Here is a 27,889-nt window from a genome sequence, read left to right on the forward strand (position 1 = left end):
GGGTTCAGAAGTCTTTTTCTTGGTCACTTCTAATTTGGACTATTGCAGTAAGTTCTACCTGGAGCTGCTTTTAAAGATTATTTGAAAACAAAAACTGATCCAGAAGGTGGCCTATGTGACAGCTCTATTTCATCAAGTGCACTGGTTATCAGTTGACATCTAGATACAATTCAAGGTGTTGGTTGTCACACATAAAACTCTTTGTAACTCAGGCCTAGACAGCTAAGGAATTTTCCTTTTCCTCTGATTATCTCCTCCCGTTTTACAATAAAGCAGAGAATGAGGAGAGTTGAAACTTTATGCATAGGATGTTGCTTAAAGTTTCTCTTTTTGTTCTCAAATAATGGACTAGGTTTTTTTCCAAGGTGCAAGTTGGACAAAATATGCTTGCTTTCCCATACATGTAGTCAAGACTTTGTCAGAACATTTGTTTCTGGGTGGCAAATATATAATGCTGGAACGGGTGAATTTCTACTTCATTTAATATTTGCAGGTACTGATTCATAAATGCATTTCTGCATCAATGTATGCATCTTAAAAAACTATTATAAATCCTCATATGCTGGGAAGCTTTCCCCTCAAAGTACTGAGTGAACATTAATCCTAAATAAATACTTTTAACACAAGATATATGCTTAGAAATTTTTAAACATACTATCTAATTTGAGGGTTTGGGACAGTAGATTCAAATGCTGAAAACAAAACAAATAAAAATAAAAAAGAGGATCCCACCTATTGTATTAATAGACATAGATTGGAAGTTCTTAAACATAAAAAAGTAAAATATTTCAGAATACACTGAAGAATATATTTGATATATTTACAGATATATATATATATATATATATATATATATATATATATATATATATATATATATATATATATATATATATATATAAAAGAATTCCTCTTACTGTAGCAACTAGAAAATTACCCTGTGGTCATAATAATTGCTACTGACCATGTATTTGATCTGTCAGCATTTATCCAGGAAAGACTAGGTCACACAGAAAATGTTTTGAGAGCACTATTTAAGCTTAAGCCATATTCAGATGCAAGATTTAAACTTTCCCAGGAGACTAAATTTAATTTAAGAGAGTCTCTTTATATCCAGATTGTTACACTTTTGGCTGCATCTCTGAGAAAGCAGAGTTCCAGTATTATTAGCAAAAAATATTCTGCCACACAATAAGGGTGTAAAAATTGCAGAGCACGCTTATCGTTTTGTGAAAACACTCCAAAATATTCACCATCCTAGTGCTTGGAGCTTAGCAGATGGAAAATGAAATAGGGGAGATGTCCCAGTTTTTCCAATAGAAGAGAATATATGGAGCTCAAGGTTGAACTGTGGAATCCTGGGTGCTCCCTGAGTTTGCAGAGATTTCATTATCTAACAAGGTAACATCATGAGTGCTAGAGAATGTAGGGTTTGCTTCCTGTTTACATATAGTAGCTTCTCCTGCCAGTGTTGGTAGAGGTATTATTTTCTCCTTGGTAATTCCAACTTGATAGAATTGGCTAATGAAACATCTGCAAATAAACAGTCAAGCTCAGAGAGCACAAATATATACAGCTTTTATTCTATAGCAAGCAAGGTTTACATTTTCCCTTTGGTTTGGTGATATGATGGAGAGTTGGGGAAAGCATAGCTTGCAATCTCACAGAACTGAGCTCCACATGTTAGCTGGTCTCCATTAGGAGCTTTCTATGCTGGAATCTCTCAAACTCAGTGGACTTGCAAGCTGGGGAGAAAAATGGATCCAGAGTCAGAGTTCTCCATTCAAGACTGAGGTCCAGAGTCTACACATCTGTTTCAAAAGTTTAACTAGTAAAGACCTCTACTTTTGTTCTGTCATTATCATGACACGCTACATTCTGCCTCTTGTTTAGAAGCTGGTATCTTGACACTGCTTATTATTGAGATTTACTGTATTTCAAAAAATAGTTGAGAGTCAATGATTTCAGTGTTTTTTTAAATACCCTGCAATTAATGTGTTCACTTCTGTGCTTCTCTACAATAGGTTATTTATTTTTAAAAGCAGAAAGCATAGGACTAGCATTCCAAAGCTTTCTTTCAAGAAGGCTAGCATATATAAGCTTCTGAGAAAGTATGGATAAGAAATACACAGACAAAAAATAATAATACATGTTTGTATTGCACTTGTCACATACACAAAAATTTCTCCTAGTTTGCTACCTATGTTTCAAAAACCTTCCTATATATTATGGGATTTGTGCAGCACTGAGGCAAATGAGAGTTTTGATTACATGTTCACAAACATATCTTGGCCTTATATTTTTCTTTTTAAAAAGACTCTGTTCCCATCTCTAATTGAAACTGTTAGTATTAATTCATTTTTTTCCTTTATCCCACTGCAATTCACAATCTGATTGGTTGGCAGGTCACACTGGCACTCCTACCTGAGGTATTTTAGCGCTAATGATTGGTTCCTGTAAGACTATTCTATAACAGAACACAGGAAGAGCAATTCAAAAACACAGCTGTTGAGGGAAACAATCACACACACACACAAACACAAAAACCCAGCAAAGGGCTTACCAGCCTTTTCTTTCCTTAGGATGCAAGCACATGTTTCACCCAAAGGTTTGGCCCTTTAGGATGACTGCTTTTGTGAAATAAATAAACCACACTAGTGGAAGCTGTGATCAAAGCTGTTACTTCCCACACCTACCCTCTGCACCCTGGGCCTGCATTTCTAATGCCAGGGAGCAATAAATCTTTAGACTGAAAATAAAATAGTTAGGGAAGTTTGCCCCAGAAAAAAAAAGGAAGACAAGGATAAGAAAATGATAGAAAAGCAAAAGATGAGTGGAACCTGAGAGGACTGTTTTCTCCTTCTACCTTCATATCATCTCAGTTCCATACGTTGCTATTAACTGAGTTTCATGAGAACAATTTCTTTTAAACCTTCCTTTATTCCTGCTTTTAAGAATGCTTTCTTCATTTCTCCCACAATAGTGACTTCCCCACAGAGGCGAGAAAATGAATTGCTGGTGAATTATTATGGAGAAACAGCACCCATTTGATACATGCCAATTAAAACAGCAGAAAACACATGGCTTATGAGTCAATGACCGAGATGTCACTATTATTGTTCATTTCACTTAGCAATGAAAACAATGGAGAAAGTTTGGTTCATCCACCTTGAGAGAGATTTATTCTTACCAGTCTCAAAGAATGACATATCTATTTAAATATTTTTTAAAATTATAATTTTAAACCTTAAGTAAATATCAAGGATATTTTGTAATAGGGGACATTGTGCTAGAGCTGGGGAATTATCCAGCTGTATACTTATTATTATATTGCATTAAAGCACAACTCAAGAGATGTCCTCCATTTGTTTATATTCTCACTGCATCTCCTCTGTATAAAATAATAATTCAGCAGTGCTGGGGGAAAGGGGAACAATAGTTATTTTTTTTCTATACAAATGACATAATGAAATCTAAACAAGATAGAAAAGTGCACAAGCAATGCCTACAACAACTTGAAATAGAATTATAATAATTCTTTTTATTAGGCAGAATATCTCCTAATTTATTGTATCAAGCTTCTGCAAGGGAAATATCTTTTTAAAACTGATAAAAACTTATCTAGAAGCAAGAAAAGATTGTCCCACATATGTCTTTTAAAATGAAATAACTTCAATAATAAATATATTACATCACAAATATATCATCACAAAGATCCTGTCTGTTCTTTTCCAGTGACATCATAATTAGAATTATATTTTAAATTTAGTGAAAACTTTGCCATTTGGTATTTTAGCTTATCTAACAAATTTATAAAGTATTCTTTATTTATTATTCTTTTGACCACCAAATATCTACAGATTTCTAGGTAGTAAATAGATAGTTTTAGCTGCCTATATGTTGATTTAGAGCCTGCATTTGTTAAATTCTAAATCTTGCCTAATTTGAGGACTTCTGTATGTATTGGACTACAATTCCTATAAATCCCAGCCAGCATGGCCATGGCCAAAGTCAGTGTAATTTGGAAGGCATCAAAAGGGAAAGCCAGGTATAAGGACTGCTGTGAAGTAGACCAGCTGATTGAGGAGGTACAAGAAAATACTCTTTCAAAGCCATTTTTTTTTGACCCAGGGGAACAAAGTAAGGACATGATATATGCATGATCATCTTTAGGAGATAGTGTCAAAATGCTAACCAAAACATCTACTATTTATTTATTTATACTTGGGTATAATATTTAATATGTTATAAAAGGCCCATAAATTCACCTATATATGTTTGTGGACCTTGAGTTCCCTTAGATTTCAATCCCTATATAAATTTTCAAAGATCTCAAGAAAAGAAAGAAATAGATAAAGAAAAGGAAAGATCTGAGGCAAGATCAACCTTTTTATTTTGGGTAACCAAATTATGCCAATTAAAAGGGCAATGATGGAAATTTTAATTTGCTAATTGTATCTTAGGCTGATTAGAACTGCACAGTAACTTTGTGAGAAGAATACTCAGTATATTGAACCTGGCAATGGTCAAAAAACCTAGCTCAGGTTTGCACTGAGGGTTAAGTGCAATAACAAGAAACATGCTTGCATTCTTTAATATATAATATGTGTGTGTGTGTGTGTGTGTGTGTGTGTGTGTGTGTGTACGTATGTATATATGTATGTATGTATAGGGAAGAAAATTAAAGAAAATTATATTTTGAAACACAATATTAAATCAAAAACATCATCATCAACAACAACAAGAACAGCAATAACAACAATAAAAAAAAGGCTGGCTTGTCATGGGTTGGAGATGAGAAGGCTCCAGTGTATGTACTTACATAGAGGTCAGCACCGTAAAATCCGTCCTGGTAAACCACACTGCAGAAAATCCACACAAAAACAAAACAAAACAAAACAAAAAAACAAACAAAAAAACAAAAAAGAACAGAAAACACATTCCGGTTATTGAGGACGGCAGCATGCACATGCATTTTACACAGGCGGGTGATGTATGAATCCATAACCTGGGCTTTTGGGCAGGAGCAAATCAGCAGAGTTTGTGTTTGCGCACGCACGCTAGACAGCTCCATATCATCTTCCATGGCATGCAGGCGGGCAGAAGGGCAGACAGTATGCAAAGGGGGGATGGGGAGAAAACAACCTTTATGCTGTACAATAGAGTGTTGTTGTTGTTTTTTAAAGAAAAAAATATCAATGTTTTGAAGAAGAGAAATACAACTTGAAAAACCTCGACTTTAGTTATTAACCTGGAAAGGCTTTAATTAACCCTCTAAACAAATGAATCAACTGCTTTCATGTGGGCTCCAAGTAGAACAAGCAAGGTCATTGGGAGTAGTTCATCCAGTGCTGGGGTCCACCTAGATCAAAAACACACCAAAAGTTGTGTACTCATCTGCATCTTGCAGCCTTGTGTGATCACTTCTGATATCCATACATCACCTATTTTGTTTTGTTTTTTTAGACATGCAATAAATTTTGGCTGATCACACAAGCATGCAAATTATTATTATTTAGCGTCTAAAAGTACTGATTCATCCTCAGAGTAAAAACCCCGAATCATTCAATTCTGATCAAAGTAAGCAAAAATAAATCTAATAAAAATACCCACAATGCATTGCTTTCACAAGCAGAGATCATGAACTAAAAGGGTTAGGCAATTGATCCAAGGCTGCAGAACTGGAAAAATAAGAAAGGGGGTTCCCTGGGTGGATAGCAATGATACATTCTGCAGAGACACCAACACCTAGCTCCCTTTCAAATCTAACAGCTACTAAATAGTTTGTTCTAGCACATCCAGAATGAAATGAACTGTGAAATTACTACAACTTATTGGAACATTTCATAGAGTAGTATGCTTTATGTTGATAGGGCAAAAGATAAGGGAAAGATAAGAAAGGAAAAGAGAGCTTGCCACAGCCCTGGTTATGAATGCATGCTTTACACAGCTTTCTATAACTTTAATCATTTGATAGATGAATGCTAAATCACTCATATTAAAAAGCATTAGTTCCCCATATATGAGAGCCTTGTGTATATGTATCTGGCTTACCAGTTAATGTAATCACAGGCTAGGAGACAATATTACTTGTAATTTTTTTCCATATGCCAACTGGAGTGCAAAATGATGCCAAGCTTCTCTCACACTGATCAGAACACACCCACCTATAGGAAGTTACAAACAACAAGGCTAGGATAGCTTGGCTATAAATTTGCTTTATAATCATCAGATTTCTACAGTGATGCAAGCTTAACTTATTAAACTAATCATGCAGAATTGCACTCCACTACAATTTTAAACTACAAAAACATAGCTGATAAGCATAAATATACTCAATGAAAATTTACTGTAGGAAAGTGATGTCAATTCAGCAGAGTATGCCATTTATAATATTGATTACAGTGGGGAGGCAAAAATGGGGATCTTTTTTATTGGGGTGCTTTGAATTTATAAATCCCATATTGTAAAATTGGTAAGTTTGTAAGATGAATTTCAGGTTTTGAAGCTTACATAAACACCTCTTTTCTTGCTGTTAATCACATGGAGAAATATAAATATTTACTTGTATTGAGTACGAACCACCAAACCAAATTGGTACTAGACCATAAGGAAGTCTATTCCTTTCCTCCTCATCTTTTAATTATCATTTTATCTGGATTGGGACTTCCCTTTATAATAATTTTATTACAAATATTATAATAATAAATATTATAAATATTATAAATTCTATTATAATTTTATCTGGATTTGGACTTCTATTTTTATTGTTTTAGAGATATTTATGTTATGATTTTAATGTTTTACACTGTAAGCCAAACAGTCATTTTGTTATGAGATGAGCAAAAAGTTAATAAATAAAATTTAAAAAATATTAATAAAATAAAATAAAAATAAATATATTGAAAAGAGTTAAATATCCTGAAGATATTTAAAGGGTTATCCTGAGGATCATTTTTGAGAGCAGATTATTAAACTATCTTCAACTGAAATATTCAATTTAAATCCCATTGCGGTTCAAAAAAAATGCAAAACTCCAATGAACTAGGTTTCTTTTCTAGGAATACTTTGTTACTATAAGGAATAATTAAAATTTTAGTTGGAAGTTTATAACTTACTATATCTGGGTAGCAACAATTAGGCATTAAATGGTACCCCATGAATGCTATGTAATTCATGGAAGCTATTCTAATGAACATGGAAGCTATTCTAATGAACAGCAATTCTACCTATGCAAATCATGGAGAATGCTGCATGCAGATACATGTTACTTTATGTGGTAGAACCATAAAATATATTTATATAAACAATTGGAGAAGGGGATATACAGAAAATAACTATCTAGTAACTGCCCAGTGTTTATAGCCATGCTACACTGTTCGGTTATTAGGATTTTATGACAGATCTAGCATAATCTGGAGTATTTCAGCAAATAATCCCCCCTATTAATATATAATTCTAATTAAAAGAGGAGTGATCAGTATCCAACTGTCTCTTGGTATTTTCTTTTCTGCTTAGATTTGTTCCAAGAAAGACTAGAATCTAGTTTTTCATTTTTAATACAAATGAAATGTTAGAATTAAAACTGACAACAGAGATACTGAAATCTTGTCAGTCTTGAAAACATGCTTAAAATAATAAAACAACAATGCCTTTGGAATGATAAGAACATCTTACTGCTGTCATGTTACTGAAACTTTTAAAATCTAAGGAAACAATATGTTGCTTATCCTGGTTTGTTTGTTTTTTATTCTAGTTTAAACAAAAACTACTCTTCATTATATGTCTGCTCAATCTTTGTTTAACCCTTCTCAAAACATCTCTAATCAAGAAAGCAAATCCATTGTGGGTAACTGTTCTGTTCTGACCAATTTACAGACATTGTATGATGAAGCTAACAAAAAATGCTTGTCAGTCCAGGTAATTCAATGAAATTGGACTTCAGCGAACAAGAAGTGGCCTCCCTCCACAGACTCTACACCTTTTAGGAAACTCTTTTTATAAAAATGTTCCTCCATTATTTCCAGATTATTTTGTGCTGCCAAAATATTGTTACAAGCTACAATTGGCACATTATTTTTGAAAACACTTTTTTTCACTGTTGCCTTGCCAATTTAATGAAACATTCTTTCTGGTCATAAATGTAAGTTTTAGATTGCCTTTCTCAAGTATGATGTAGTGCAGAGTGTTATAGGATTGGCACCTCCTGTCCCTATTTTCAATCCATTGAATGTCCTATTCTGAAGATCCCTGCTGGATAGTTTTCCATTCTTACCCTGGGTAAGCTGGGATGGCTGTTGGAGGTACTGCTCGTACCGCACCATACACTGTCCTTCCTCGTCCTCTCAGATGGGCTCCCCTAAATGCTGCCGCTGTGGTGGCTGCAGTTGGGTAAGGGAAGCTGGGTACTGTGAAGACAGACAGACAAGGAAAAATATGAGAAGAATCAGTTCCTCTGCCCAGTCAATTACAATCACATTTAACTAGGCTTATGCACAGCTCCAGAGAGGTGGGATGTTCTGCACCTGTCCTGCGAAGGAGCATGCTTAGAGCTCTGAAGCCTCACATATCTCTTTCTATGACATGATCTTGAAGGAAAGGTAGGGTTGCAGAGAGGCCTAACATGCAGGAGATTAACATTGTGTCATGCCTTCATCACAAACTGCAAACTGTTTCCCCTTTTCCTCCACCCCATTGTGATATTGCCATGCAGTCTGGTTAGAAAGTCTGAGAAGCACATAGAGTTACTACTAATACAGGCAGGTAATAACTCTTCTATTTACTTGGAATGGGAATGCTTAAAATGCTTTTTTCATAATAAGCTTAATCTTGGGAATTTTGTGTGTGCGTGTGCATGTGCGTGTGAGTATTTCTCCTTCCAACTCAGTTTTTTCCATCAGATGTCATTTAAATATAAAACAAACAAAACATCCTAATGAAGGCAGCCATAATTAACGAAGAGGTTTATCAAGTTTACCAAGAGCCTACCTTCTGGCAAAGGTGACCATTAAGTGGTTCATCTATATTGGGCCCTGTTTTATTACACATCATGCTGGAGTAAACTGGCCCAGGGCAAAATGATATTGAAACCTCAGAAGGTGGCTGGGAACACAATGTAATAAAGGGATACTTAGATGGCACCAGTCAGTCACAAGGCAAAATGAACTCAAGGTGCTTCTAAGAGCATGCCACAAGGGGGCTTGCAATGGACTCACAGTTTAGTAGCAAGAATAACATGTACTTTGGAGTGTGGCCTGTTACATTGCTAAAGCCAAGACAATTGGATCTTCCACTCCCTCCCATACAGAGTAGCCTTAGTAGTAGAAGGCTTATAGTAGCCTTATCGAAGAAACCCCAGCCATAAACAGGCTTGTAAAATGCATTGCAAGAAGGGATGAATCATTCCCACTGCTCAAAAAAGTAGCATTTCTTTCTACTGAGGCCCATCCTTTCAAGTACATATTATACAAACTGGAAAGAAGAGGGCGAACAGATCACTGTTTACTCAAGCACAGTAACAATACAGGGGCCAATAGGGGCTACTTACTGATTAAAGGAATGTAAGTGTTAATACCCCCCCTTCCTGACAGGGGCACTGCAGCGTCATTGCCCAGCGAGACATCTGCTTGAAAACTGGATGCTAATTTAATTTTAAAAAGAATAAAAAATGTAAAAAGGTTATAAAGAAACAGCAGATTGAGAACATAAAATCACCACTGCAGTCAAATGGCAGAAATAGAAGAATCAATATTAAATTCTACCTGCATATAATTCAGGTCCATATACTGCTCCAACTACAGGACTCAATTTCCAACCTGAAAAAAATAAAAACAGATGTGAGCAGCTAGACTTTCCATCAGTGAGGTAGCAAACAAACAGGTATATGAATACAGATATAGTCTATCTTCTAGTAATTGTTACCTCACTTCCATACAGATTGTTCCTAGGCATAAAAACAGGCTACATTTTCCAGATTTCTTGTGTTCTGGACATAAGTGGAGGAGAAAATACAAATCACTAATGCTTTCTGAGAAATCCTTCCCACAGTCTCAAAATGAAGCTTACACTGCATTGTGGTTTTTCTTCCTTTCCTTTTTAAAGTCTGTGGTTGTAGTGAAAGATCAAATGAAAAATTTGAAGCCACATAGGAATGACTGTGTTATTTATGAAATTAGAACCTCAGATCTTTTAACATATCTCTGAACATTAATTAAGGAAAGGTTCCACAATACTGAGGATACTGGTGAACGTTTGAAGGGAATGAGAGGAATGCCTGTCTTAGAAGTCATCAGACATCCACCCAAATGGGAAAGGACCACAACCAAAGAACATATTTTAAATTTGTGGTGTGCAATTCTTAGGATTTGCCCAGATTATATATATTTTCTTCTTTTGAGGGGGGGGGTATCAGAATTTTATTTAATATGTGCTACTGTCACTGCTAGTGACAATAAATGTTATCTTATCTTGTTTTATTTGACCTTGATAAGGCAGATGCATCTGCTAATCAAGAGACACTTTCTATTACTTTCTCTATCAAGACAATGAAACCTATAAAAAACAGTAGCTAATCAAGTTGAGACTCAATGAAGTCTTCTGCAAAGTGAGTAGAAGTGATTTGAGCTTCAACTGAGGCAAATGAATACTAGAAACAATATTTTAGAGATTTATATGAATATGATAATGGCATGAATGCTATAAATGTTATTGCCAAAAATAATAAAAACAAAATCATAAAAAAGTATGAGACTGTTTAAAAATGGTAAAAGTGCAAGTATGAAACCAGAGAAATGTTAAAATGTGGGTGTGGCTTATTTATGAAGTGGCAGTATATGTTGTTTTAATGCAGACATGTCAAACTCGCAACTTCACGTGACATCACACAATGTATCGGAACTTTTTTCCCATTGCCGAAAATGGAGTGGGCGCGGTTTCGTCATGGGCTGGCAGTTTGACACCCCTGTTTTAATGTATTGGTGAAGATCACATCTGCACCTAACAATTAGACCAGTGAGATTATGCTCCCTTATACAGATGAAAAGGTAAAAAGAGTGAATAACAAAAATTACAAGAAAATTAGTCTATCAAATGTATCTTGGAATGGAAAACTGCTTGACAGAATTCTCACTGAAAGGGTAGCTAGAGCTGACAAGGAACAAAATTAGTGATGTGACTTTATATTGGGCAGGTAGGGTGTGCACTAAATTTTTGTTCTTTAAAATGTCATTTTAGAATTGTATGAAGGTGAAAAAGATTTAGAGAAACCATATGACAAAGTGAATAGGCTTTAATTATGGAACATTTTGTGTGATGAATTAGAAGAATGGTTGCTTAATGCAGTAAGAGTGCCATACAATGAAAGACTTAACATGCCTGAAAATAAATGAATTGCTTAGCAAATGGTTCATCATCAAATAGAGTATAACCATCACCTTGCTTGTTTAATGTTTTCATGGATAATGTACACTTATAATGTTGAGCTGTTTGGAGATATGAATGTGTGTAGTATGCAGACAATGCCATGTTGTTAGTCACGAACCAAAATGATTTGCAATAAAAGTTAGATCAAATGTATGAGGTAGAGAAGTGAACAGATTTGAAATTTCTGAACAATGAACAAAGGAGCTCTGTTTAACAAGGAAAATGAATGAGTAATTACAAAAAATACAGCAAATAGAGGAATGAATGCTCCTTGGAAGAATGTTTTGTAAAAATGCGGAAATGGTTGGAGAAATTTTAAGATGTACGAATGCTGACAGACAGATGGTAGAAAGCACATGTCTGCTGAAAAGAATGAAATTTGTAAAAATAAGTGAAAATGGCTATGTGTGGGAGTAATCTTCTGCGCACTTGCTATGTAGAAATGAGAGTTGAGTATATGAGGAAAAACAAATTAAAATGAATACAGTAGGAAAGGGTTATTTAGAAAATATGTGCTCTGTAGTGAAACAGTCAGTCAAGAATGAACAAGTAATGAATTAATGTGGACTGAGTACAAAAGTGAGTAGATAATGCAAAAAAATAACTCTGAGAGTGATTTGGCATTACAGAGAGAATGAATAAGAGCTGAATCATAAAACAAATATATGAAAGAAGAATTAATTTGTTGAGAGGAAGGGGAAACTGAAGAAATATATGGTTGGAAGTTGTCAAAAAGAACAAAAAAAGGAAAAGGTGAGAAATGAAAGAAACAGAGGCATTACATGAGTCGGTAAATGGACAAGATGGAAGCAAGAATAGTTTGCAAATATAAAGATATGAAGGAATACAATGAATGGTGTTTGTATAATGTAGATTTAGTTAATTTCCTTTTACAATTATCTTATAACTTTAATTTATTTTGCCTTTCTTCTTTTTCTGTATTTTATGTGATATTGCTACCCTAAAGGAGAATAGCATGATAGGTGTGCATGTATATTGGCAAAAGCAAATTGTGCAGATACAGGTAGTCCTCGAGTTGCGACCAATTGTTTAACCATTGTTCGAAGTTATAATAACTTGGAAAGAATGCTTTATGGTCCAGCACTTAAAGCTCAGATCTTTGGGATCCCAACTTTGCCACTCCAGCCCAGTGAATGAGTTCCTTTTCGCACACTCCTTTGAGTCATCCACTTAACTATCAAAACTAAAAGAGCTGGGATCATAGTCATTGAACAAAGTAGTCATGTGGGCATCTCACTTAATGACACTTCACTGAGCAACTGAGATCCCATCACAATAGTCGAGTACTATTGTGTAAGTCGAGGACTACCTGTAGCTTTCTTTTTAAATCACAAGTTGACTATTCTTTTTCCTATGATTCATCAGTAGAAGGCAGCCTCCCTAAAAATGCAAGACAAATGTAAATGAATGTAAGTGCATCCTTTGTCTATCTCTGTTAATCACTTCCCATTTTAAAAGCACCCAAAACCCCTCTATCACTTGTGCATACATATCAGTTAGAGCACAGTCACTATGTATCAATAATAGTGGAGATATCTATACTGGTCAATTCTCTCCAATTCATTAGAAAGTTACAAAACCAAATTTTTAAAGTGATTTCCTAAAGCCAAAGTATTTCATCCATATTTAAGGGCTCAAATAAGTGCCCTGTTTCTCAAGATATTTTCAAGAACTCTTTTTTACCTCTTAACAATCTGTTAGGTATTTCAATTATCTGTATCTATAAAGAAACAATTTTCTCAAATTATTCTGAAATACCAAAGGGAAACTTAATTCTTATGCCTAAAAAGGTTCCTCCATTCATTTCTTAGCCTTGTCACTTTGTCTTACCGTTTGCATAAGGTGTGACCATCTTCTTATTAGTCATTACTCGTGCAGTGGCATTATTAACCTAAAAATTAAAAGGGAAAGGGGAAGAGAGGGAAGGAAGAACAACACTTTAGAGAAAATGTTGGAAATCTTTCACAATTTTTTTAGACAAAATACTTTTTAAAAATCAGCACAATGAAATTTACTTTTACAGATTGTCTTTATATATTATAATTATAAACATATCTAATTTTTTGTATTTTAATTATGCATCAAAGAAAAGGCTAAAAAGAGCAGATTTTCTCAGGCATCCCTGCCAGCTTTGACTTCACTATTTGATGCTCACTAGTTCAGGGGCAAAATCTCTTCCATTGCTATTTTTTTGTGTCCAGTTTGACTGGCATGAAACAGAAACAAAAATAACCTTATCTGATCCATTAGTAGACTTTCATTGAATTGCAGTGGTCTACTAATATTACAAAAAAACCTCTGCTGCAATTTGGGCAGAAGAACTATCCCCAGGTGTCTGGGATTAAGCTGCTTTTCTACTAAGGGAATTTGCATTCCAGAGCAGCACTGCTTGGCCTGTATCTCAGTTTTGGAGTACTGTATCTTGAGAGGCCATCAACCTAGCTGCTGACTTGTCAGGAGAAAAATGAACACCACTAGAAATGTATGAAGTGTCTCCTGATTCCCCCCCCCTTTTTTTTTAGCCTCCTTCATTGTAACTACTGAGCTGTTCATTGCTCAAGCTTTCTAAGCACTGCAAATGAATGTTGCAGCACAGATGATGCTAGTAAAACACTGGTGGGGTGGGTAAAGCTAAACAATAGCAACCCTGTGTCAAACATAGTCACAGAGTTTGCAGAGAATGAAGGTACAGGTAGAATCAGTAACTTTTCAAAATCCTGCTCCCAATGGAAGAAAAAGCCTCATGCAAACTTCAAGATCAAGAAAAGGATGGTTCAAAGGCCCTCTGAACTTTAAAACAAAAGTGAGCTTGGGCAGGGAAGAAGGGAGCCTGGAATCTCAACACTCTATTTTTAGCCCTCCTGACAGCCCACCTCCCCATATAAACATTACACATTAAAAAGGGGGGGACAACAACAATGAGACTGAAAGCATGCTGTTAAAACACACATAAAAAGAAAAACAACAATTGATTAATGGGGATAGGAAGAGGTCTCACAGACAATCATTAAGATGGAGCAAGTGCCTGAAATCAACTGCTACAGCAGAATGCAATGCAAGCACTTAAAGGAAAAATGGGCAAAACCAATCAGAAATCACCAATCAGCAAAGACCAACAGCTGTATTTAACTAAGTGAAGAAAAATGGCAAGTGAGGAAAGGAGAACAATCATAGGTCCAAAGATAGGGAATGCAGAAAAGACATGGTGGAGGGAGGGAGGAGATGGATAGGCAAAAATGAAAAGTGTATGGGTGCATTAATAAAACCAGCCAAAACTGGAGTTCAGTAAATCTGAGTAAGATGTGCAAGGAAAATTATTGGAAAGCCAATAATCAAACAGCTCAGACTTAAACAAAATGGTATGTACATCCAAAATCCAGGTGGCATTACTCAAGAGCATTGAAAATAAAAGGGTGGGAGAGAAGAAAAAGGAAAGGGAGGGGAGACAACAAGTCAAATCACATTTTGTAGTGTTAATGTGAAATGGCAGATGGATTTTTTCTTTCTTATTTTTTTTTTTTTGTTTTGCATAAAAGAAAAGAAAAGAAGTAAGCTTCTCCTCTAGCACTTTGATTTCACTTACCGCCAACTCGTACCATCGCCAGCATTGTGTATAGTTACCATGGAAAGAGTGAGTCAAGTGAAGGGCCCTAAACACTAAACCATTAAAAAGGGAAATAAAACAAAAACAAAACAAAAAAACAAAACAAAAAAGCAAAATATGCAGACATCTTACTCAAAACGGCGGCTTTAATTTTTTCCTTATATTTAGTATTTTTTTCCTTTAAAAAGAAAGAACAAAAAGGGGCCAGTTAGCCTTCTATATGAGGGAACAGCAAATTCATCACTAAGATGTTACCTCTCATCTAGGTAACCCAAACAGTTTCTGCTTATCACACTCTATACTCATTGGAATTAATTATGGGATGCATATTTCTTAATTTGAAATACATTTACATAGATATTTCAATGGCTCAAGTTCTTCCTGATTTCTCCATCCATCCCTTCCCAATATATCATTTTCACACTCATATGGAGGAAAACTGGCCTCTGAATCAAGGGCAGATATTGGCTGCCCCCCCCTTCTTTCTTGTTAGATACCAAGTGACAAATGGGACTGTGCTCATTTTGTTAGTTTTGATCTGGCTTGGAAGTTGAAAGTCGGAGCCTCATTAACTGAAGCAAAGGAAAATCAAGACAGCAGAAGGGCAAAAAATTTGGAGTGTGTTGGAAACAAACTTAAGAGAAAGGAAAACAAAGACAAAGAAAAATAACAAAAATAACAAAAATATATAAATATATATATATATTGGGAGGTTATTTTATACACTTCAGTGCAGGGGACGGGAGTGAAAAACACAGGACACAAACACACACACACGCACTGGACAGGAATCCCAATGTGAAATCAGTGAGGCAAGACACAAAAAGGAAACCAAAGAAGAAATATAAAGAAGAAATTGAATTACTGAAGACATGCACCTCGATTTTACGGCCCTCTACCACGGTGCCGTGTAATTTCTCCCTGGCCCTGTCTGCATCAGCACTATTCTCGAAAGTTACGAACCCGAATCCCTGCATGCAGCGGGAGAAGGGGGAAAACATGCACATCGTTATATATTGAAATACCGATATCTAGATAAATAGAGAAAAAAATATCACAGTATGAAATTGACATCAGCACAACTTAGCAATACTCTCCTAGAGTCACATTTTTGGTTCATGCATGTTTCATGAAAGAATTTCAATTAAAAAAATAACTTTAATCACATTGAAAATAATAAAAACATAAAAGCAATTGAGGCCAGACCAAAAAAAGCATAGTTACTCGAGACATATTCTAAAAAATAAACTAGCTCCAAGATTGATCAAATGCAATGAATTAAAACATGGAAAGAAATCTTGCCATAAATAACTGTTCATGTGTTCTCTTTTACAGCATTCTCAATAATTTCCTTTCATATGACAAGGACAGGCACAGGAAGATGCTCTGAAGAAAATCTACCAAAAGGAGGAGTGATATGTGTGACAGTTCTAACTGGACTATTATTTTTAGGAATAGTATTAATATATATGTTTTCAACAATAAACAAATATATGGGGGACAAAAAACAAGTGTGTGTGTTTATGTGTCACATTATATGTAGAATTTTAACAATGTCTTGGACATCTTTTCTTCTGTCACACTGTTTATCTTAATCCCTAGGTTGCTTATCCCTATTAACAGTAGTTATTAACAATACCATAATATAGGAACAGATACTCTGGCTCACTGAAAAAAAAATCCTTAATCCTTATTAGGCATAAAGCATAGCCACTTCATACCTAATAAATTGTTTCCATGCTTGGCTTCTTCACTCAAAAAAACACTAAGTGAAGCATTGTTTTTCACAGTTTGTTGAAGCTTTATGTTCTAGAATTAGTGCTTTAATGAGGTTGAACAACACTTTCTAATGGAAGAGAACAAAATTAAATAGAGCACATCATAAAACAATACAGTCTAACGACTTAGTGTAAAAATGGAAAGATTGCTTCTTTGTTCAGCTTGTTTTTGAAAGTTTAGGATTTAGTTAAGGATCCAGATTGCTTCTTCATCCAAGCAATAAATAACCTACTCCTACTTAACTTTAAAAATGCCTCAGTAAGTGCTTCAGTCACAAAAATGTATAGATTTCCCTTAATAAATGCCAAGGTAAAATGCCACCAGTTATGAAACATAGTTAATCATAATCTTTGCTAATTTAATTGCTATTAAGACAGAAATATTTATCTAATCGAGGTTCTAATCTACATAAGTCTTTTTTCCCAAAGTACAAATATATTCAATTGGATTTATTAACAGACTCATATAATCATACTACAATAAGACATTTAAGATCTAACCCTATATTTATTTTCAAGAAACAGAAGTATGTATGCTTCATGTAATAAAAATATGCAGTAGCTGGATAAATATTTTCAGATAGAGGAAAAAGTGGTAAGTACCTCATGCTTTTTAAATTGATCTTGAAGGTATTGTAACAAGAATTTGTTCGGGCCCAATATTCATCATTAACAATAGTGTTATGTATACTGAATTTTCAGTTAGGTCTCCTATGAGATAAGCTATTTATATTTGTGAAGTTCATTGCTGTAGAATCAACATTCAAGAAATAGGGTAAAGAACTTACTCCTATTAGCCAGTATAACATTTCCCCTCTGTTTTGTTCCTCAAATACAGACTTTTACATTCTTTGGAAGATCAGGGTAAAAATGTCACCTTCCACTATTGTAAATTTGTCTACTACATTAACTAGGGGAAAATTATGCTTACTGAGGAATTTTGTGGATTTTTGCTATGTCATGATTAGGAAAATGTGAATCTATTAGAACTGATAAGACTCGAAACTCCAAGAATTTAGCAAGTGCATATTCTCTACAAAATGAAATAATTGCCTTAAAAGTTTCCCCTTCCCAGGTCTACATAGATTACGAACGGTAATTACAAAGTGAGCTACATCTTTAACACTTTTCTATATTTTTCAAGCACATTACATTTTGCATCAGGTGTTACAAATCTGTGAAAAACATGAAGATTTGTCTTAATGGACATGATTCCAGTATTATCACTGCTGGCAAAAATCAAACATATAGTGCAAAAAAAAACTTTAGCGCAATTTGTTTCACAGGGTTGTTATGAAGCTATATCTATTACATGAGTACACATTTTACTTAGTATTATTTTACTACACTTCTAAACATTTTTACAACTTCATCCTAAACACATGACACAGAACTTTTGACCATAAAGTTATTGAACTCCTTTGAATTTTGCTTAATCCTTGGAAAAAGTGTCAAGTAATAAAAATAATATTGGTTTGTTGCTGTTCTCCAAAAATGCACAGGACAACAACCAATCCCAACAATTCATTTCTGAACTACAAATAATTTCTAGTATCGGAAATAGAGTATATGTCACACAAAATACATACTTTCCTTTAAAGATAAAATTGATTTTATCCTCCCTAAGCATAGCCCCATTATACCAAAGCAGTATTTTAGCACTGGATTAAAATTTTCAATATCTCACAGTTCAGAAAGAAAAAAGGAACATAATATAATTAGCTCAATAAGGGTATGTACTTTTATAATTATTCCTGCTAACCTGTTATAATTCAATTTGCTGATAGTTTTGAGACTGAATTGTTTTTATTATGCAACTTTAATTTTAGTTTGAAAACAATACCCAGTCCATTTAACTTCTAACCGTATTAAATCCTCAAAAACGTTCAGAACAACCTGCAGCCCAAGACCACCCTCTTTTCTTTACAGAGCTGTTCTCAAGGACCCTGAAGAAACCGAGTAACTGTCACCTTTTTAGTCTGGCCTCAGATTCCGCAATAAATAACAAGCAACAGGATGAGCAGTGTAAAATAATAATTGTACAGAGTTTTTTTTTAATGTTTCCATTTCTGAAGAATGAGAAAGAAAATTTACCATGTAACCGTAAAGGGAGAAATCAAAAGCAGACGATTCTCCTGGGTGTGGCCAGAACACAGAAATTAAGGGAAAAATAATCAAAACAAAACAAAAAAAACAAGAAAAAAACCAAAATAAATGAAATAAATTCAAAGTAAACTAAAAGGAGCCCCTTGAAATCCATGCATTGTTAACACTTTTTTCCCCACTGTGTTTAGAACATTGACTTCAGAAGCAGCATCTTTATCTCAAGGTGTTGGGACTTTCCATAATTTCAATTGTTAATATATATATATATGTATACACGCATATACAAAGAGGCATTTTTTAAAAATAAAATTCAGTCAACAGCCAGAAGCCTGGACAAATGGAACAACAACAAAAATAAAGAAAGAAATAAACATAAAAATCCAGGCTTTCAGGTTATTTGCTCTCAAAGTCAATATACAATAATCCATCTGAGATGAGTGATTAAAATAAGTTCTAGAAAAAATATCCTAGTGCTGTTTAAAGGACACTATTCTTTAAGATCTGAAAAAACAGTTGCGGAATTTTTACCTAGAATTACTTTGCATAGGTTGAACCAGAATGCATATTTTGCAGCTATTTAACTGGACTGGTCAAAGCAATTTTATATACATATGCTGAAATTTAAAATGGAGTTATTTAAAAATATGGCAAAAAAAATTTTAAATGCTTTTCAACATAAGAGAAAAGTATTTTTGCTGTCCAAAATATTTTTTTAAAATGTGAAGACATATAAAATAGGATTATCACTGCATCTGTTAAGAAAACAGATAATCAATGTTAAATGAAATTTAGAGTGATAAAATAGGATTTTGTTACTAGATCAGTTAAATTAAGTCTTAGCATACAATTTCTCATTTCTTAAAATCACATTTTTAAAATTACTGGATTTTATAGTTGAGTATATGGCCCTTACTAGTCCTCTAAGCAGCTTTAGGAACTACTCTACTCTTCCCTACTCTAAATAGCTTTAGGAACTACTCTACTTTTCCCCATTGCATCAGCTGGGTAGTGAAATCACTACAGCTGTTTTCCCACTATTAATTGCAACAGAAACATCAGCCTCATTGGGAGGGAAGTCCCTTCCATTGATACAGACATTCAAGGCCATTGTTTCCCTGCTACTTATTACCGGGTTTCCCACCCCGAAACTAAGCCCTAGCTTGATTTTTCAGGGTGGGCCTAATATAAGCCCTACCCCCAAAATAAGTCCTAGTTTTGAGACAAGGCACACACTTAAAAATCAAGCTAGAGCAGGGCTGGGTGGTGTGGATATGCCCCACACGCTCCACACCCACTTACCTTACAGCCAGACCTCTCCTTCTATGGAGTCTTCTGCAATCAGGCCTGCATTTCGCAGTCACAGGCCTTTCCAGAAGGCCTGTGCTGCCAAGAACCAAGCTATGGATTCAATCCATAGCTCAGTTCTGCAAAACCTCTGCAGCTGAGGACTTAGCTATGGATTGAATCCATAGCTCGGTACTCGGCTGCAGAGGCCTTCCAGAAACGCCTATCTGCAAAATGCAGGCCAGAATGAAGCTGCAGAATGCAGCTGCTCCGCCACAGAAGAAGTGGGCCATATAGGTGGGGCTGTCGGTGCCGGAGATGAGTAAGACATCCCCCCAAAATAAGAACTGGTGCCTCTTTTGGAGAGGGGAAAAAAAAGACCCGGTTTTATTTTCGGGGAAACACAGTATCTTAAGAGAGAAAATAGAGGAAGCTGAATAAAGCTGTATCTTTCTCATGCTCACTGTTGAGTCTGTTTACCTGAGTGACCTGTAAAGAATTCTACAAGATCCCACCAACAGAGAATAGGAGAAATAATTTGGGGCTATTCATTATCTTCCAGTTGTTGTTGTTGTCAGGATAAAATCAGAGGAAGGGCCACTGTGTACACTGCCTTAAGCATTTGGATGAAAGGCATTGCACAAGTAGAAGAAATAATAATAATTACCACAACAACTGTAACTACAAGGCTTGGTTCAATCATTGTTCTGTGTTAAAATTTGAAGGCCACTGATATAAATATTGTAGGAGCTTAAACTGGTATTTGCATGGAAACCAAACTGGAAGAAAGCATCATATTAACAGCTCCTTTCACTAGGTACAGCTAATGAAACAAGAAAAATGAATGAAAATTAATTAAAAAACAGAAGTCTGAACATAACTGAGATTATTATGTAAATGGCTCAGACACCTCTTTTTAGTTTTCCTAATATGCTGCTAGTTATCCAAAATTGTGCCTAAGATAATATTGAAAGTTGAGATGCTCATAAAACCATTAACATTTATCAATAAATCTACATAGCAAAAAACTTTCACTCATACTTTTTTATTAATTCCAAAGGATTTTTACAAGAAAATCGAATACAGCCAATGTGCACAAACACACTTGGCTCTCAAAAATTCCCCATGTCAACAACATCATGAAAATACATCATCTCATCTCAGATGGACTAAAGGGTAATTTGAAACTCTCAAATTTTCCAACACTGGACATATCTGGCAGAGGGCCTTTGCCACAGTTATGAAAGGATAAAGATCTGCTCATTCCATAGAGGGAATGGGTGTAAGCATACCCAGAGCAATTTGGATTTTACATTTTCACCTTTTAAACATTCACATATTGAAGAATATACCCTTGAGAAACCCAGGAAGGGGAAGGGTAATACTGAGAACACAGCACAAGGCAGGCAGCGGGGAGCATCTGCTTTCCGATTCCCAAGAAAGAGGAGGAGGAAAAAGGTTCCATATCATTAGGTTAGAATAGAAACCACAGGGTAGGATACAAGCATTCAAGTTTTGGCATACTTTTTTTTGCAGAAGAAGTGAGTGATAAGTGAAGGGTCCCTAAAAAGAATTGTGCTTCTCCACTGGGAACCTAAGCTTCTTTAAAAAATGTCCCAATTCAATAAAAAATGCCATAAACACAAACACTCTTTGGGAATCCTGCTTATACTATTCACCGTGTTTAAAACAGTCTCATTTGAATCTTTGAATCACTGTGAATTTGACAGGCAAGTGTTTGAAATTCTACCACCAAATAGAAAAGAACTTGATCAATGCCTTTATGAGCTAAATATTTACTAGATGAAAGTAAAGGGGCAAATGGCTATCATTTAATCTTAACAGGTTTTGTTTTAGCTGAAAACCAGAAGTTTTGGTTTATTTACTTACAGTTCAATAGTTATACTATAATTTATGGAAGATTCCAAACATAAGAACTGGATGGTCTTATGGCTTATTATAGCTTAGCAGATCATATACACAGGCTCCTCCTGAGAGCAACTACAAATAATGAATTAACAAACAAAACTGTCCATGGTTCCCTTAGTATTGGGCAAATAAGAAACCACTTTCTGTTTTAGCTTTCTGACTCCTTTTGACCTGAAGTCTTTGACTCCTACAACATGCTAAACGAGTCATAGACTGGGTTTATATAATTTGGTATCCTTATATCCAAATTTATATAATTTGGTAGCCTTCTCATCGGAAAAGTTAGTGAGTGTGATCTCAGAAGTACGTACGAGACTGCTGCTCATCCTTCACTAAGAATGAAACATAGCATATTATTTAGAAATTAAATCACAGCAGATTGCTTGTTAATAGTTGCATAGTTCAAATGGCCAGCCTACGGCACTCTAACCAGTCTCCTGATCATCCAAAAAATGTTTTACATCTCTGGCTTACTTCCCTTTACAGCCACTTCAAAGAGACTAGATATACTGAAGTGTATAGTGTATAGTGAAGTGTAGCGGTCAAACATAATACACTTTTCACTTCTTCATTCAAACATATACAGGGGGTACCTGAGTAATAGAAAGGTTAAGTGCAGATTGTGGCTCTTCACAAATTAAAATAATTATGTGCTGCATCAATTTTACCCTACATCTTTATAAACTAAGTTATGAGATAAATTAGATCCAATACTAAATGAATATATTGTATGTATTGCATAATGTACAAGTAGTAAATATCACCTCTTTTCTGGTTTTCAGATAAAACATAGGAAATCTGATATGCTAACAACAAAATTTTGTACATAAACATCCATTTGGGGCTCTGTATAGATTATGAATATCAAAGACAGGATATAAAATATAATACTAACTATGGCCTAAACTATCATGTGATGGAGTGAGGGTGTGGGACAGATGTTCATTTTTAATAAAAAGTGGAAAACTTAGCATTGATTAAGTCAAGCATAGTAGAGACATGCACTGTGCAAGCTTCCCCCACAGAGCTCTGCCAATGAGCCTTGCTCCTGACCTGAAACACTCCCTGCTATTCCAGTGCTGGACCTACTGGGCAGAGAGAGAATCACATCAATTCTTCAGTGAGGGGACATTGGTTTCATCATGAGAACCGGTTAGGACAAGCAACACTTAAAATTGCTACACTTAGGACTATAAGGTTTGCCATTGGCTCTCAAGAAAGTTAACTCTTTAAAAAAAAACTTACATCATTCTGAACAGCTTGCATTTGGAACAACTACACCTTTCTAAAAAGCTGGAAGCTTTTGTAGATATTGTAAGATGGTGGGCCAACATCCTTGCAACACTGAGGATTATTGCAACATCAGGTGGGCAGATTTTTCTTTCACCATATATAAAATATTTCCATTTTTTTACATCGTTTCTTTCCCAAACATTTTAAACTAGCAAAAAATTAGTAGCAAAACTGACTTTCATAGCTTCAGTGACTCTTTTTATTCTCAGAAGTTTGGAGAAATCTGATTATTTCAAAGGGAAAATTATAAAACTACTATTGAAGATACTTATTGATTATATACAACACCTATAATTATATGAAATGGCAGCTCTAGGTAACCCAGTGCCTAGTTCCTTTTCTGTCTATACAGAATATCTAGGAAGGAAGCTGCTTTATTTTGACAATTGGAGTAGACTGGTAAGGGAGAGAAATAGGTAGAGGGTAGATAAAGAAACAAAACTTACCTTGGACCCACGTTCATTGAAGATTATCTCTACATCAAGGATTTTACCAAATTGCTATAAAAAAAGATTTATTTTGGTTCATTAATTCAGCATCCTTTATTTTTCGTGGCTGAGAAAGAAAGGCTTTTGAATGCACAGTTGAAAATATTTTAAAATGAATTAAGACTTAATATTTGTTATTTATTTGTTGAATTTCTTCTGTTTGTCAAGTTTATAAGCCTCACAGTCTTTGATAAATTCTATGTAAAATATAAACTAGCAAATGTGGAATCCTTGGTGTTCTCTGATCTTGATTATTTGTTTGCAGAGGTTTCATTAATTAACTAGATAACATCATCAGGGGGCACTATATTTTCTCCATATATTACAAATGAAGGTGAATATCCGTATCCCAGGATAATGCTGCAGGATCCAATCTGGGTTGGTCACCAGGACCAGAGGTTTTGTCTTCCAAGCTTTCAAAGTAGTGTTGGAGCTCATTTTGAGGGAACTTCTCTCTCTTCACATATTGTCTTCTATATGTAACAAAAGACTATTCACAGTTGCAGTAAGGAATGATTGCTGGTTTAATTAAATTAAATATATTGTTCCATAATTCTCATTTTTTTATAGGGTGGAATGTTCCAGCCAGCACCTCCTCCATGCCATTCCCTATATACACAGTTTTAACATACTATCCATCTTCCACAGCCACTTGGTATTGTCGTATTCAGTCTTCTTCAGGCTGTTCTCCTGGGTTACCTCTCCAACCTTTTCTAATTATTGTTTTTCTGCAAATTGTAAAGTTTCTGTAGTCTACTAATTCTTCTCCCTTGTTTATCATAGTCAAATCTGATTACATAACTATAGCTATATAGCTGTATATGTACACTGAGACAGACAATGATTATGAAAAAACTATTTTAAGTAGTACACAGTGAATGTACTGATTGTCAACGAAGTAAGTGGGCCAGAAGCCACCTTTTCAAGTACCTAAGTGGAATTTCTACTATTCTCCTTTTCTAGCCATTCTGTTCTACTCCCCACTTCAAAATTTGGGGAAGAGATTCTTCAGTCAGCCATCATAGGGCTGTCCTTCCACAAGGTACTTCCCTTCCCACAAGGTACTTTTCTCTGCTTTTACAAACCCTGAATCAACTCACACCACTCAATAGTTCACTAGTTGCTGTTTTGGCTAAATAAATAGCATTCAGAGAACAAAGTTACATCAAGTTGAATAATCTATGACCAAGAAATTCCTTTAGGGAATTTAGGGAAAAGAATGTTTCTGAATTTAATTAGATGTGCTCAGCCAAGTACATACTTCAGCGAAATGCACACATCAGCCATCTACTTTGAAGTTCTTAATGACTGAAAACCATATGATCCAAAACATTACTTTTTCTTACATATATTACCCATTCTATAAAATCATTTACTGAACTCTTTTTTTGGCCTGTCACTATCAAATGGGGTTTTAAAACAGCTAACTTTTTTAAACAGAAGTTCAGCTTTAGAATGTCATTCTCTGGAGGTAGATATACCGCATAGTTATTTTATTTCCCAAGGATTTTCCATCTTAAAATTTTTAATACTTCTTAAATTATTTGCATTATTTTATTTATTTTTAAATACAAACATACTTTTACCCGTATAATAATCTTTTAAAAAGATTGACCTGACAACAAGTGGCTCAAGCTATTTAGTAAACTAATAAATATTGGTTTGAGTTTAGTCGTTAGAATCTCCTTTGCCTGGTTTTATTTCTTAACTTCATAAATTATTATACACTTTAAATGTTGTAAATAAATGCACCCCCCAATCCTTAGCATTATCCTGGAATGCATATTAGTACTGTAAATAAAAATTTACAAATAAGATAATTAATCACTGCCATAGAGCAGGGAAATCCTTAGCACATTCCCATACAGATTACTATAAAGCATTTACATGTTATGATAGCCATCCCAGCTGCCAGATTATAAGGTGCTAGCAATGGGGCACAAGAGAGAAGCATGTCATGGGACTACAAAAACACAGCAATTAAAGATATTACTTTTCTATTATTCTTGGCAGAGGCAAACATAATATTTTCCAGTCAATGTCTCCTCAGCATTAGTGTATTACAAATAATACACACCCAAATATAAAATTATATGGACTAAAACCAGATTGCTAAGTCATTGTGCTTTGTTTATTAAACTCAATAGCATGACAGATTACTGCTTTGACTCAACTGTGCTGAATTTCATTAAGTGTGTGTGTGTCATTTTCTTTAATATGGTTACTCACTCTGGAGACAATAAATGCTCCAGGATCTAGAACCAAACATTTTTGCATCTTATTTTTTTCTATTTTAAAATGAGAGCCACTGTGCTACACCAATGGGTATTGGAATAGGACTAGCAAAATCCAGGTTCGCCTAACTATAAACTCAGAAGCATGTAAATAATCTCCCACAGAGGACTGTTGCAAAGATAACAAAATGTGCTAGATGGAAATAGGACAACCACAGAAACCGTATGAATTTCATCTGGGAAATGATAGAATAATAATGCAATTAACAAAATAAATAAAATTGTCAAAGACTAAAAACAACAAAAAATTTACTATGTCGATAATTTTATTTATTTTGTGCCTGTCATAGCTGCTAACATCTCTCTTTTGCCAGGAATCTTTATTTAGATTTCTTTAAAAGCTATGAAGGTCTAGATATGAGATATAACTCAAGGAAATATTTTTCACACAGCTCTTTAATACACTTGCTGTTTCTCAAAAATCCTTATCTAGCTATTCATTTGGCCAGTGATCAAAAGGCAGCTTAAAACAGACAGAGTTGAAACATGCTTAAAGGGTGAATCCAGGCCTATCTGATGGAAAAATAAAGTAAAAAATAAAGTACACTGGCACTCTTTTTAGTAGTTTTAAGATCATCTTAAAGACCAACACAATTTTCAGAAAATAAATCCCAATAAGGGACAATTAATTCCCACTCACACATTAGCACCTAGATTCACAGTCTGGAGATGAATGAAATGCAGTGTGTACCAGGCAACCTTTATTCGTTGGTGGAACACAATTCAATATAATTGCATTTCAATGCAAGTGTGGGAAAACATCTGCAAACCTGAGAAGACCATCCAGAAGCATTGGACATAGGGCAGTATGTAATAACTCTTTTTATTTGGAGCTTTGGAAGTTTAGTCTAGTGATTGAGATACGATGTACCAGAGAGCATGAGTTCAAGTCCTGCCTTAGCCATGAAAGTCAGCTGGATGACTTTGGACCAGTCACTCTCTCTCAGCCCAACCCATCATAGGTTTGCTGTTGTGGGGCAGAATAGGAGGAGACAGGTTTGTAAAAATAATAAAATGGGATATCAATCAAACAATCAATATTACATTTCTAGCTGTGGATACTGCTAACATACCCCAAACATCTGCCGGAGGTCAGGATCCCGAAAACGGAAGGGAATGTTGGACACATGCAGCCGCTTTGGGGTAGACTTGCTCTCAGCATTCTCACTGCTTTGTGTCTGCGACTGCTGGCCATCTGTCTGTGCCCCTCCTTCTGTCTGCTGCAGTATTTTAAAAAAGAAGAAAAAGATAATCACAAAAATTCATTTGTTAATCAATTCATGTTTTACACATTTAAAATATCTACCATATTTTCCGGCATATAAGACGACTTTGTAAACCAGCGGTTCTCAACCTGTGGGTCGCGACCCTTTTGGGGGGGGGTCGAACGACACTTTCACAGGGGTCGCCTAAGACCATTGGAAAACACATATTTCCGATGGTCTTAGAAACCGAGACACCGCGCCTCTATCTGGCTGCCGCCACCGCCCTCCTCCTCCTCCTCCTCTGCCAGCTCCTCCGCCTCCAGGGCGCCCTTCTCCTCCAACAGTGCCTGCTCCTGCCACCGCAGCGCCATTGCACGCGCCCCGGATGCCGCCCTGGGCTGGCTCAGCGGCCAGTCCGAGCCGGGGCCGCTGCTGGCACTGCCGCTGGACTGCTCTGCCACTGCTG

At 35.3% G+C, this 27,889-nt stretch overlaps 1 protein-coding gene across 15 annotated transcripts in view; it reads right to left on the reverse strand.

The window, feature by feature from the left end:
- Nucleotides 1-27,889, reverse strand: part of RBFOX2 (RNA binding fox-1 homolog 2) — a 266,284-nt gene that overhangs the window by 12,967 nt on the left and 225,428 nt on the right. For 6 of the 15 annotated variants that reach the window (XM_039353077.1, XM_039353074.1, XM_039353086.1 and 3 more), the window contains 8 exons: nt 27,292-27,438; nt 23,883-23,936; nt 15,925-16,017; nt 13,273-13,333; nt 9,762-9,815; nt 9,548-9,640; nt 8,276-8,408; nt 2,425-2,467 (listed from right to left, as the gene is read on the reverse strand). In XM_039353077.1, the coding sequence (XP_039209011.1) occupies nt 2,425-2,467; nt 8,276-8,408; nt 9,548-9,640; nt 9,762-9,815; nt 13,273-13,333; nt 15,925-16,017; nt 23,883-23,936; nt 27,292-27,438 (678 nt within the window). Of the gene's footprint in view, nt 1-914; nt 1,746-2,424; nt 2,468-4,822; nt 4,863-6,054; nt 6,168-8,275; nt 8,409-9,547; nt 9,641-9,761; nt 9,816-13,272; nt 13,334-15,924; nt 16,018-23,882; nt 23,937-27,291; nt 27,439-27,889 lie in introns of those variants that run through there. The other 9 variants (XM_039353088.1, XM_039353075.1, XM_039353082.1 and 6 more) reach the window with 7 other exon arrangements.

Source organism: Crotalus tigris, unplaced genomic scaffold, assembly GCF_016545835.1.
Source record: "Crotalus tigris isolate CLP2741 ecotype Arizona unplaced genomic scaffold, ASM1654583v1 scf7180000018491.14276545383:2951260, whole genome shotgun sequence".
NCBI lineage: Eukaryota > Metazoa > Chordata > Lepidosauria > Squamata > Viperidae > Crotalus > Crotalus tigris.